The 13,136-nt window shown below is 31.1% G+C and overlaps 2 protein-coding genes and 1 non-coding gene across 3 annotated transcripts; 1 reads left to right on the top strand and 2 right to left on the bottom strand.

Moving 5' to 3' along the window:
• Positions 1 to 538: 538 nt before the first annotated feature.
• Positions 539 to 5,018, bottom strand: LOC124914639 (heat shock 70 kDa protein 14-like). The gene is made up of 10 exons (XM_047455232.1): positions 4,868 to 5,018; positions 3,168 to 4,383; positions 2,707 to 2,934; positions 2,504 to 2,599; positions 2,220 to 2,420; positions 1,949 to 2,143; positions 1,735 to 1,881; positions 1,517 to 1,666; positions 1,095 to 1,225; positions 539 to 1,005 (listed from the first exon to the last, which is right to left on the bottom strand). Exons 2-10 carry the CDS (start codon positions 4,335 to 4,337, stop codon positions 789 to 791), a joined length of 2,535 nt encoding a protein of 844 aa, XP_047311188.1. The 5' UTR covers positions 4,338 to 4,383; positions 4,868 to 5,018; the 3' UTR covers positions 539 to 788.
• Positions 5,019 to 5,934: 916 nt separating this feature from the next.
• On the bottom strand, positions 5,935 to 7,958 carry LOC124915297. Its single transcript, XM_047455992.1, has 7 exons — positions 7,821 to 7,958; positions 7,595 to 7,713; positions 7,384 to 7,516; positions 7,217 to 7,320; positions 6,984 to 7,128; positions 6,766 to 6,909; positions 5,935 to 6,693 (listed from the first exon to the last, which is right to left on the bottom strand). The coding sequence occupies exons 2-7, from the start codon at positions 7,633 to 7,635 to the stop codon at positions 5,971 to 5,973; spliced, it is 1,290 nt and encodes a 429-aa protein (XP_047311948.1). The 5' UTR covers positions 7,636 to 7,713; positions 7,821 to 7,958; the 3' UTR covers positions 5,935 to 5,970.
• Positions 7,959 to 8,703: 745 nt separating this feature from the next.
• TRNAK-CUU lies at positions 8,704 to 8,776 on the top strand. The gene has a single exon. It is a non-coding gene; the product is annotated as a tRNA-Lys (tRNA).
• The last annotated feature ends 4,360 nt before the right edge of the window (positions 8,777 to 13,136 follow it).

Genomic DNA, 13,136 nt, shown 5'->3' on the forward strand with positions numbered 1-13,136 from the left:
CTTTCACTGAATTTAGTTTATCATTCCTCTTTTCAAAATAAAATTATTCCTCTCTTCAAAATAACATTATTTGGAAATTATAATTCTTATATAATAAAATCATAATTTTAATTTTAATTATATTTAATATCTATCTTTTATATTTTAATATTTGTGAAATTTTAAATATATAATTTAAATATTATATTAAATTACTACATTTTAACATTATCAAATCTAATTTTAATAATAATATGTTGAAAAAAAAAATTAAAAAAAAACTTATTCAAAACTAAAATAGATAACTCAAAATACCATAATTTTATCAAAAATAAAATAATTATAATAATTTTATTCATTTTGAAGTTATTGTATTATAATTATTAAATTAATTATGTATTAAGTAAATATTTATAAAAATATTAGGCAGTATTTATTATATTATAATATTAATATTATATAAAGTAAATAATTAAATTTAGAATATATTAAATAATAAAACATAATATTAATATTAGAAGTACCTCAAAATAGGTGAAAATTAAGCAAACACCAATGGAAAAGAAAACCAGATTGATACAAAATTAAAGGAAACATAGGTGCTGTTAAATAAACTATAATTTGCACTATTGTTTCTCTTCTTCCGTAGTCCCAAGGAAAAACAATTTTCAAAAAAAATGGGATTTCAGTACGCTATTTGAAGAATATAATAAAAATCCGAACAGATAATCAATCTTTCGCCCAAACGAGAGAGTTCAATAATATACTAAAAACAGTTTACCAAAACTTAACCATCTTCCTCCTCCTCCTCAAGAAGAAGTTTCAGTGTGATTGTCAGTTTCCATGGGATCAGATTCTGGTGCTACTTGTTCTTCTACGTCTTCTTCACCTCCTTCTCCAGCTCCAGCCGACCCACAATTCCCACCATCGTGATCGTGACAACAGCTTTCTCCATGAGCATGAGAATGGTTCTCAGGAGAAGCAGGCTTAGTGGCTTTCGGTTTTGAGAATATAGAATGGTAAACTCTGTTTCAAACAAACCAACTAATTAATAACAATCAACGACACTTCACATCCAAAGATGTAATTATCATCAAATCAAGAAGAAAGATTACCCAGCTAGTTCTTCCCCTTTCTTTTTCACATCCGCCGCCAACAGAATAGGAGCTGCAAATTTTGGGAGTGCTTCCTGCTGCTGCTGTGTCTCTCTTAACCATGACTCAACTTCCACACACTCTTTCAAAACCTAACAAATAAATGTACCAACAGTCAAACTATTTGTAATAAGAACCCTAAAATGTATAATCCACATTTACTATGTTTTCTAAAATTACAGTCATTTAGATGAGGATTCTCTTTTTTAGGATATTATTTGAGAAAATAATCTGGATCATAATTTTTATACCAAATAAAAGAAAAACTATAATATGGATTCTTGAGAAGAAAACAGTCTTGTACCAAAATAAATTCAGTTTCTTTAGAGTGATTTTCTAGTGAATATGAAAGAGATTATGACAAAATGGCTCTAGATGCATACCTTTTCCTTCTCCGATAGATCAATGTGATCAAATTTGGGGTCATTTGACATTGCTTGCTCTCTGGAGAACTTGATGTAATTAATGAGTTGATCAACCATCATAGTCCTCTCTGAATACTCCTTGTGACGGGCTTCAATGGGATTCCCTTGCTATAATAAATTTGACACTCAAAATTAGGCCAACAGAAATTTCTCACAAGTTGAGAATAAAAATATACCTTTCCAAGTTCTTCAAGTTTTGCAATGTAAACTTCTTTTGATTCATCCTCCCCATCTTCATATAGCCAGTCCTCCACCTCTTGTAGTTTGGAACTGAACTCTTCTCTCTCAGAATCAGTAACAAACTCTTGGTACTTGTCAGAAAGCTGCAAGTATGTATAACCACAGCTAAATATGTGATATAGGATTATAAAAAAAATATAATCTACAAACCTTATTTCTCATGTCGTAAACATAGGCCTCCACTTCATTCTTTTTGTCCTTGGTTTCTTCCATGAGGCGATCTTGCAAACCCATGTTATGCTCCTTTTCCACTGCCTTCTGTACTTCTTCAGTAGCCATTCCTCCGTAAATTAACTCAGATACAGTAACCTCTGTTTTCTTCAACTTTTTCTTTGGAGCATTCACCTGAAGATATTTAAATACATATTTGAAGCAAAATGAAGTTGTAAATAACTAAATACACATGAAAAACCTTGACTACCTTTGTGTCTGCTTCAGATTGAACAGGCTTATCTCCAGACTCTGGAACACCATTTTCAGCACTTTTAGTTTCTTCCATGTTTACGTCCGTTTCATTTGCAGGTGAGACCCCATCACCAGAAGTCTCATCAGTATCCAACTTGGTAGGTTCCTTAATTGACTCCTCTTTGACAACTGGAACATCAACCTCTTCTTCAATGAGCTGAGATAAAGAGAAAACTCAAATTGTATCAAATTAAGAGTTAGTATAATAGAAGTAGCGATAGCAATGGTGTTGAAACTTACTGTTGCAGAAACAATAGAAACAGTTCCATGTAGATTTAGGCGTGCCCTGACCTTAAGTTTAGCCTTCTCTCCGTTTGTTGATTGGAAAGGTCCAATCTAGTTATGAGACACACGTTAGGCCAATAATATTACAGTAAACATCAACACTCCTTAAAATAACCAAACATTAAATGTGATACTAATCAAATCGATCACACCAGTACCGTGTATTTACTGATCTGAGTCGGTGCCTTCAATTCACTGACGTCAGCATAATGAACATCAACCTCAAAGGTCGCAGACTGGTAAATTATGAGATCCTTCACACTAGGGATGGGATTACCCTTGGGGAAAACAATATGTTCTTGCTCTTTACCTTCATCTCCACTTTGAGCATCACCAACTGAACTCTTCCAAGACAATGCAATTGGAAAAGGGAAGCTCTCATTGACCTTAAAAAATCAGGCACAGAAAGAAATGTTCAGTGAAGTTACAAAACTAAAGATATGTTGTGAAAGATTTAAAATCAAGAAGATAACATTGTCAATCATCAGTAAGTATATTATCAATTTATTAAATCTTTTACTACCATACTGATTTATCTTTAGCAAAACAGGAAAACTCAGAGAATGAGAGTAGTGTAAAATTGCAAATCATACAACCGGATTATAAGAAGCATATCTACCTGGAATTCTCGCACTTTAAATGTGGGGCTAAGAATTGCACACTGCAGAGCGGTACCTTTAGCAACACACTCACTTGCATTCATTGTACGACGAGGTTCCTTCCCAAAAAATTCTGCCAGTATCCTCATTATGGAAGGTACACGAGAACCGGAACCCACCACCTCAACTGCATGAATATTCTCAATGGTTAAGCCAGCTTCCGCTAAAGCCTTCACCAGAGGCTCCTTGACACGATCCAAAATTGAACTGCTTATCTGCTCAAACTCCTCCCTTGTAATGTAACCTTTGACATCTTTCTCGTCCATTAAGCACTCAATGTTCAGGGGAGCCTGCGGATTTGCACTGAGTATTTTCTTCAGCTTCTCACAAGCAGTCCTGAGACGGATGGAAGCTCTAGCATTTTGGAAAACATCAATCTTGTATTCTTCTTTAAACTTGGCAGCAAAATGCTGGAAGAGTATTTCATCAAAATCTCTACCACCCAGTGACCTGTCGAAAGAGTGAGCTAATATCTTGAGCTGTCCTTTCTTGAAACCAGCAATACAAACTTGCATACTGGCATGCCCAATGTCAACAAATGCAACATTCAGTTGGTCATTCTCAGGTAGATCAGTCTTATAAATTCCATAAGCCAAAGCTGTTGCAGTTGTTTCGTGAATTAATCGAAGTGGGTGGAGACCTGCGATTTTAGCAGCGTCAATAACAGCCCTCCTTTGAAGGTCAGTGAAGTATACTGGGATACCGATGCAACAATCAACCACAGCGGAATTCAAGTTTTTCTGAGCAATTCTCTTAAGATCTGTAAGTACCATTCCCAATATTTGTGTTGGTGTAAATGTTTTAGATTCACCTAAATACCTCACTTCAATTAACGGGTACCCATCAGGCCCTTCAGTTACAGAAAACGGCAAGGCCTTCAAATCCAGTTGGAGCTCAGGATCTGAATATTTGCGTCCAATGAGTCGCTTTATCTGAGAAATAGTATTTTTAGGATTCGTCATGCTAACTGCAGCCCCAGCAGTCCCAAGGAATCTCTGTTTTTCACCAAAACAAACAATTGCCGGAGTCTCCCGATTGGACTCGTCATTGAGCACCACATCAATTCCTCTCTGCCTTGCAACACCAACAACACCGCTCTCATTCCCAAAGTCAAATCCAACCACACTCATCCTTGCAAATTAGGTTTTATGGATCAAAGCACACAAACCCACTCACCTACAAATGCAAAATGTTAATATAACTACACCACACAATACAAGTAAACCAAAAGGCAAACAATCCAATGTTGTAAGGTCACTAATGATCGTTCCCAAAAGGGATAGCACGTGAAGAAGTTCTTCATATAAGCTACAACATCCATATGTCCACTAATCATAATCATTTAGAGCTGAATATTTTCTTTCAATGTTAACGACTTAAACCCACAACTAAAATCTCAGTCAATAGATAAAATAGCAAATGAGCAACAAATCAGTTCATGAGAGACAGTTGTTTTAAAGTAAATGAAACTAATAACGAATAGACAATATTGTAAAAAGGAATCATATAACAATGCTAATGCTACAGGATGGAGAAGCATTTATTCAGAAATGAATCGACATTAACCTGCCGCAAAACAAACAGATAGACTTAAAAAAGAAAACAGATCCATGGACAATAAAAATCAACAGATCTAGGAGAAAAGAAGTAATAATAATACCTTGACAGATGAAAAGAAGTCGACTTGAGAAGACTACAGAGGAAAGAAGACGAATGGGCCGAAGGAAATTGCAGAAGAGAGAAAAAACTAGTTTAAATAGAAAAGAGGAAATGGAGGGTTCTGCGGGGAGGGGTTTTGAAGCCGAATCCGAGAATAGTCTAGAGGCGTCTAGAATGGACTGCTGAAACATCTTTTTTTTATTATTATTATTTAGAAACTCATAAACTTCTGTTATTTAACAGATTTTGATTTTTTTTTTTTATATCAATTGTATTATCCTAAGTCAAACAAAATAATATAAGTTATAAAAATTCCAACAAACTAAAAATCAAGTGCAAAAGTAATATTAAGTTAAGAAAATTTAAGAAATTAAATATATTTATTCCAATTGTAAAAAAAATTGTGAGAGAACAAAAATATATAATTCATTCCACTAATAAATAAGGCATTAATTAAAAATAATAATAATGAGTCTTCAATCGGTTATGTTAATTTTTTAAAAATTAAAAATAAAATAAAATTATTCATTTTATTACATTACATTAATGTGAATGGATTGTTTTTTAAATGGTCTTATTTGAAAACGCTTACATATATAGTGTTGGATAAAAACAAAATAGTTTTAAATTTTATTTATTTTAATATTTCATTTAAACATTTTTTAAATAAAATAATGTTAAAAAATACATCATAAAATTATATATAATAATTAACAAATGTTCGAAAGCATATATTTTTCTTTAGTGAAAATTAAAATTAACAAAAACTTTTTTTATGATTGACTTTTAGTTTACTTTGCTATTTATATACACTAATGCATCTAGAATACACACATTTTATTGAATTGTTAGTTTATTTTCTTAATCTGCATAATTATTCTCTTAATAAAACTCAATCTCTACATATAAATTATAATAATTAAAATAAAAAGCATCAAAGTTCACTATAATAAACAACCAAGATAGTTAAGGTGGCTGCAATTTCAATTGATATCTATATATAAAATATAGATTAACATTAAGGAGTAGATTAAATTAAACAAATTGTATCTATATGTATATATAAAATAATGAAGAGAATGAATATTTTGTTTATTTTTGTATTCAATTTCCTTTAAATGCAGCAAACCTTGCAATAAAATCATCATAATCAGGTAAATTAGGATGCACATTTCCTGTAGGGCTCAAACTCAACATTCTTTGCTTACTGATCTTTACTCCTTCCCTTTCTGAACTCATTGGCTGCTGTGGCGGTAGAGAAATCCCTCTTGCATGTCTTGTATCATCTCGGTTCTTCTTCCGCCGCCTTGACTCTCTGTCGCCGCCTCCCTTCTCAACACGATCAACCGGATGATGATGCTTCAGAGATTCTTCCACTTCTCTCTGTTTATAAGGAGACTGTTTTTTGCTGTAATGCATCAGCAATCTATCCATCGTCATTTCGTCTTCTTCCTTCTCCTTACTCTTATTATTTCTCGAGATTTGCTCTTCTTCCTCTTCTTTATCAGCTTTTCTACTCAAACTCGTTTCACCTTTAACAACAATCCCTCTCGCATGTTGACGACCAGGTGGAAGTGGAAGTGGAAGCTTCAATGGTTTTGGTAATTCAGTCTTCTCAATTGCTGCATTATTAGCTCTTTTCAAATGATCCTCCACTTTCTGGTGACCATGTGGAGGTTTCAATGGTTTTCTTTCCACAAGGGTACCTTTTGTTTCTCGGTTTTTCTCATCTATTTCCTTCCTTCTCCTTCTTCTAGCTAAGATGGCTTCATCCATGTCATTATTATTGCTCTTGCCCACATCCATGGTGTTCTTTACACGATGATCCTACAGATATTCAAATCAGTTTATAAGACAATTCTAGACAATATACAAAACATGTAATTAAGAATAACTTACCTGTTGAGATGGAAGATGATTAATCGGCAGCTTACGTTCCAAAGGCTTGGAAGGCCATTCAATGGAGTATTCAAGAGCTATGTCTTTCAAGATTTGAATCTTCATATCTTCTGTAGGAGTTCTTGCTTTAAGCTTCTCCACAAACTATAAAATCTCAAAGCCAGGTAAAATCAAACCACCACAAATTGCCTGATATTACTAGTGATCATCAAAATTACCTCTTTACTGCAATTTGCATCGAGAGAATTCCCATATCTTCCAACGAAAGTGGTTCTAAGATCGCGTAACTCAGGCAGATCTGCAAATCTTGCTGCTGCAAATATTAAAGAAGATACAGCTTCTTTGCATTCCTCTGGACAATCTCTGAAGAATGGAAATAATTTATTTGAAAACTTTCACATCAATGATGAATGTCGTTTAGTGATTAATAATAATAATGATATATAAATACCCTTGTTTATCCATAGCTGAAAGAGATTCATTGACAAAATCGCACGATTTTTCCACAAATGTATAACAGGCTGACAGATTCGTCTCAGCATAAAAACCTTCAGCCTGGTCAATCAAGATGAGCAATTTAGGGTTCGAAATTACCATAAACGGAAATATAAAACTTACCCTTTCGTAAGCCTTGGCATCGAGACGATTCTTTAGAAGATCTGCTATATCACCCATCAAATATTTCTGCATCGAGTTCCTCTTCTTCATTATAATCTCAATTCGAGTTTTCGTCAGTTTAATCGCCGGTTTGCTAAATCAGAAAATTCAACAACAACAATGAAAAGTTATTCACGGTAATAGAACAGAAGCAAAGAATCGAGAGATATACCATTTCATGTAGAACTTGCTCTTCATCAATCCGTTCAACATTTTGGAAGAAACTTATGAAATCTCTGTTATATAAATTTCCGAAATTTTATTTCTTCAGTAATATATGTTGTAGATTCCCTGAATTCCAAGTAAGTTAGTCCAAAGAGAGAGATGAAGAATAAAGGAATTCAGGAATAGGGAAAGAATGTATATTTGAGAAAGGCAAAGGGGGTTAAAGAAAGAACCTTTTTAAAACCCTTGTTTACGGGGAAGCCAGTTGATAAAGAAAGATAGTGTGAATAAACCCTTTCTTTGTTGTTTTCTCACGGGCAAGAGATGAAATATGCAGAAGCTTTGAACTTTATTATAGAGAGAGAGAGATTGATGAAGATGAAATGAAGAAGAAGACCAGAAGACTGATGAATTGCAGAAATTTTGATGAAACACGGTTGCCACGTAGGAAAAAGAAACAACTGTTGAGACGACAAGGACGTGTTTGGATTTTGAAGACAAGGACTGAATTAGGATAATCAAATATTTGGATTTTTTGTTTTTGTTTTTGTTTTTGTTTTTGTTTTTGTTTTGAGGACTTGTTTGGTATGCTAGCTAGAAAATCGATCGTAAGATTCCTCCGCAGGCTTTGCTTCACAGGAAACAGCTGTTTCATTGCCATATGTCATATATATTGCTTTGATTTCACTTTTCATTTTCTATTAAATTATTTATTTAATAATGTTAGCTGTTTATAAAATAATTATTAATTAAAATAAAGTATTTTATTTAAAATATATTTTCTTGATTAGAAAGTTAGCGTCAACTTTAGTTTTAAAGTATTTTGAGTGAGAAAAAGAATTATTATTATTTCTTTTTTTCTATTGATAACTTGTTGTTTGAACTTAATTTTTACATTTAAATAAATTAACGTAAATAAATTATCGGTGTATAATAAAATCTTTATAAATTAATATGGTTGAAAACGGAATATTTTATTAATTTAAAGAAGTTTTACATATAACCTTTAAATTTTTAAGTTCAACGTACTAGTTAGTGTACTATAAGTTTGTTTTTTTATTTGTGTAAATGTCAAGACCCAGTTGTTATTAATAAAGAAAATTACATAAAAACAAAGCCCGTCTAGCTCAGTTGGTAGAGCGCAAGGCTCTTAACCTTGTGGTCGAGGGTTCGAGCCCCTCGGTGGGCGATTTTGTGGTTTTAGATTCAACGCAACTAAAACATGTAATTTTTATTTGTTTAAACATGTGAAGACCTACTCGTTGTTATAATAGAAAATTGCATAAAAACAAAAGCATGTCTAACTTAGTTGGTAGAGTTCAAGGCTCTTAACCTTATGGTTGAGTGATCAAGCCCCTCTTTGGGCGATTGTTTAGTGGTTTTAGATTCGACGCAACTAAAATTTCCACAAGTTTGTTTTTATTCGTTTAAACATGTGAAGACCTACTCATTATTATTATAGAAAATTGCATAAAAACAAAGCCCGTCTAGCTCAGTTGGTAGAGCGCAAGGCTCTTAACCTTGTGGTCGAGGGGCTCGGTGGGCGACTTGTTTTGTGATTTTAGATTTGACGCAACTAAAACTTTTACAAGTTTGTTTTTATTTGTTTAAACATATGAAGACCTACTCGATGTTATTATAGGAAATTGCATAAAAACAAAGTCCGTCTAGCTTAGTTAGTAGAGTGCAAGGTTCTTATCTTTGTGGTCGGCGGGCGACTGTTTTGTTAAGTAATTAAAACTTATACAAGTTTGTTTTTATTCTTCCTACTTGTTGTTATTATAGAAAATTGTATAAAAATAAAGTCTCATTGGTAGAGTGCAGGGCTCTTAACCTAGTGAGCGTCTAGTCTATGTGCTCCACTTTGTACCACTTTCACAAAATTTGGTCATTTTATATAATGAGTCAAAAATAATGAAAATGAAGAATAAAAATTAACTCATTTTTATGAAGGTGGTACCGAATGAAATACCATATCTGAAACAACATATTTAAATATTTTTGTACGAGGCAATCAAAGAAAAACAAAACCTTTGGAAATTGGAATGGTTTAGGGGCACCAATATAGATCTAAACACCCTTATAATTAATATTTGTATATGTACAACAAAAAACTAAAACTAAATGTTTTAATAAAATAAATATTTATATTGATCTCAATATGTTTATTTATATATATATATATATATTATGAATTATTATTTTTAATTATATTAATATTTTTATTATATATTATAAAAGTTTGTATATAATAGATATTAAAAATGAGACAACAAATTTAAGTAGGTAACCCGCAATCACACTTAACCATTTAATCAGACGCAAAACATCACACTTAACCATTTAATCAGACGCAAAACTTGTCGTATGACGAGCTTAAACCTAGAGTTAGTATCCACTTTTTATTGCCGCTAGACTAGAATAAGGAATTTATATATAATAGATATTATATTTATGTTGAAAAAATTATTTAAAATCATCGTTTTATTTTAGGAGCCACAAATATTCTTTTATATAGAAAATAGTAAAAGACATGAAATATAGTAACATTCTATATATATATATATATATATATATATATATATATACTATTTATTTTTAGTTTTATAGACATTTTTTGAAATATTATTTTGGATCAATTATTGGTTAAATAAAAAATAAATGACAATTGAGATTATAACTATCCGTAGGGATTTCTACTTTGGTTTTGTTGAGTGTTATAATAAAGAATTCACAATATGCACTAAAACTAAATATGCTATAATATATAATTATATTAATATTAAAAAAGAAAAGCAAACACACCCTAACGAAGTGCGTTAGGTAAAAGGGTGAAACTTAGCATAAGGCGGAGTTGACCTATTATTAAATAAGTGGGGGTTGGCGGCGCATTTTCATTACCATTCAAAAAAAAAAAACACTTCTTTTGGTGATCATATATAGCTGTAATGCCATTTTAATATGAATTAATTAGTCCTTAATATATAAATAATAAAAATAATAAAAATAATGTTTGTTTGTTTGTAACCGAGGTTGAAACTTCCAAGTTCCTATCATATACTCCACAAGAGGAGGAAGAACGTTCGAACATGTTACATTGGTACTTGACCAATTCTGAAGCATTATGTTATTTATTTTGGATAATATTAATTTGATTAGTCATTTTGGCCTGAAAAATTAATTTGATTTCAATATTAAGATTGTCAATTATAATTATTTAGCCCAATTTGTTTTATTAATAAATATTTATATACGTTATTGAAATAATTGACATAGTTCTAGCTCCTTCTTAATTTGTTTCTTCTGTTATGTTGCTTGTTGATTACTTCATGTTTTTATAAGTTTACAAGTTTGTATACAAATTTGAGGAATAAAATTGGCCCTAGAAACACAATGGAATTATTAGTCTTTCGTGATTGCTCCTAGTCCTTGCGAATTATAATTATTAATTAAGATCTATAGGTAGATTAATATAATCCATTATTCTTAGCTCAAATCCCGGCGCTTCCAGCGTTCGTCAACGACAAACACATTTATGCGAACCCTACTTGCAATGGGCATGGCAATTTGATTAGCTAATTAAGATGGCTTCCCTGACTATGCCTCCCTTTAATTTACAACAAGCCATGGATGGATTAATTCTACTTAGGATGGTATAGATTTTTTTCACTAATTGTTCATGGGGCTAGTGAAAAATATGATGACCCCAAAAGCATTAATAATTATCCACCAAATGTTAATAAAAATATCATTGTTTCATTTATTAGTTTGTCACATATAATCCACAGACTACTCACAGAAAACATCCATTCTCCAAAGTAAGTGAGGCACCACCCAATGTCCCAAATTCGGAATGTTATTTATTAGACATAACCTGTCATATAAATTAATTAATTAAAAGTGTTTTCTCAACACCTAAAAACCTTTTGTCACCGATCTTCCCGACACTTAACTAAAAACTTAAGAAATATTGTTGTTAAAGATAATAGTGACACATAAAATTGCGCCATGTGATTTTGTGAGTTATTTTTTTCTATATACGGGTTAGAGCATTGTAAGAGTAATTAAGTGACAGACTTGGATTGCTTAAAATGTATGGACTGAAAAAATTTGTTACAATAAGAGTCATGGTTATATCTTACAAATTCAGACGCATTATAAGAATACATTGATGATCAAAATCAATAAAATTTAGATGACTACAAAAATGTAAGTTCAAAGAGAAAATTTTGTAGTGACATTATTTATGCCATAAAATCAACTGATACGGTCTTACAAGAAAGATTGCACCGTATTTTTCAAGTATATATGGGTGCTATGTTTCTTCAGATTTTTCTTTTGAATAACTTATGTTATTCTACAAAGGCGGGTATTCACTAAGTTATGTCGGGAGTCATTGGTGCGTGTTGAGAATGGTAGATTGAGGCGGTTAGATTAACAGATCTGAAACAAATGAAGTTATATCTTTATTATTTTCTAGTGGATAATTTGATTAACGACTGTCGCGTATCCTTCATAATGTTATCATCTTGACATCATATGAGGTTCGAGTTAGGAAACCGATTGATTCGGCTGGAGAGTTCATTGTCATTTTGAAAATTTTCGCACACATTAATTTTATCTACACGAATGTTATGTTTTTGTAGATTTGTTTAAACTAATATTCATTTCTTAATATCAATGCATTAATCATTTAAAGAAAATAATATATTAATGAAGTAATTTTAGTTTAAAATAATAATAATTATTATTATTATTATTATTATTATTATCTAGCATCATTGAATTTCACATCTAAATTTTACTTAGACAATTATATATAGTACGTTGTTCTTATATTATTATATTATTATTGTTGATCTTGTAATTCTTTTAATATTATTAATTGACATGTTTTTGAATAAATTAACATTTAAAATAAATACATTTTTTTTAAGTGAATATAATAAAAATATCACAAATCTATATAAAATATTTTAACTAAAAAAGAAAGAACATAAATTAATTAAAGAATACAAGAAAGTAAATATAAACATCGATCATCACCACCATCATATATAAATGAAGAAAATTACTACGTACATCCACTACAATTAAAACAATGGTATATTTTATAAATAGTGTAGTTGATTGAAGAATAGAATAGACTAGATTACATTTAATATCTATTTATAGTCTAGCTTTTCTAGAATTCTACGCTTTCTCAAAGACCCTATTGACTTACAAATTAATGGCATATATGAGAACGATAGACACCTAATTAATTAAGTTATATTAAATTATTATAACTTCTTACACTCGATGCATGAATTCAAATCTTTACACCATAACAAGAATTTTAGGAAACAAAAACAAAAAATCTGATGTTCTTCTTCTATGGGATGATCTAATTAATTTAGGCACAATTAAATAATAAAAAATATTGAACAATTAATAATCAACCACTAGATGTAAAAATTATTAGTAACTTATCAAGTGTGATGATACAAATTTCAAGTATTATAAGCACACTACAAATTTATGAGTAAAGATGGATTTTCCTCATAATC

Source organism: Impatiens glandulifera, chromosome 9 (genome assembly GCF_907164915.1).
Source record: "Impatiens glandulifera chromosome 9, dImpGla2.1, whole genome shotgun sequence".
Classification (NCBI taxonomy): domain Eukaryota; kingdom Viridiplantae; phylum Streptophyta; class Magnoliopsida; order Ericales; family Balsaminaceae; genus Impatiens; species Impatiens glandulifera.

What these genes read in the sequence shown, in the direction of transcription:
- LOC124914639 (XM_047455232.1), bottom strand. Translation starts at nt 4,337, where the DNA reads ATGAGTGTGGTTGGATTTGACTTTGGGAATGAGAGCGGTGTTGTTGGT. An exon ending in AACTTGAAGAACTTGGAAAG is followed by an intron (nt 1,667 to 1,734) that starts GTATATTTTTAT and finishes AATTTATTATAG; the next exon opens with CAAGGGAATCCCATTGAAGC. An exon ending in ATCTATCGGAGAAGGAAAAG is followed by an intron (nt 1,226 to 1,516) that starts GTATGCATCTAG and finishes TTTATTTGTTAG; the next exon opens with GTTTTGAAAGAGTGTGTGGA.
- LOC124915297 (XM_047455992.1), bottom strand. Translation starts at nt 7,635, where the DNA reads ATGTTGAACGGATTGATGAAGAGCAAGTTCTACATGAAATG. An exon ending in TCAGCTATGGATAAACAAGG is followed by an intron (nt 7,129 to 7,216) that starts GTATTTATATAT and finishes TCCATTCTTCAG; the next exon opens with AGATTGTCCAGAGGAATGCA. An exon ending in ATGCAAATTGCAGTAAAGAG is followed by an intron (nt 6,910 to 6,983) that starts GTAATTTTGATG and finishes GAGATTTTATAG; the next exon opens with TTTGTGGAGAAGCTTAAAGC.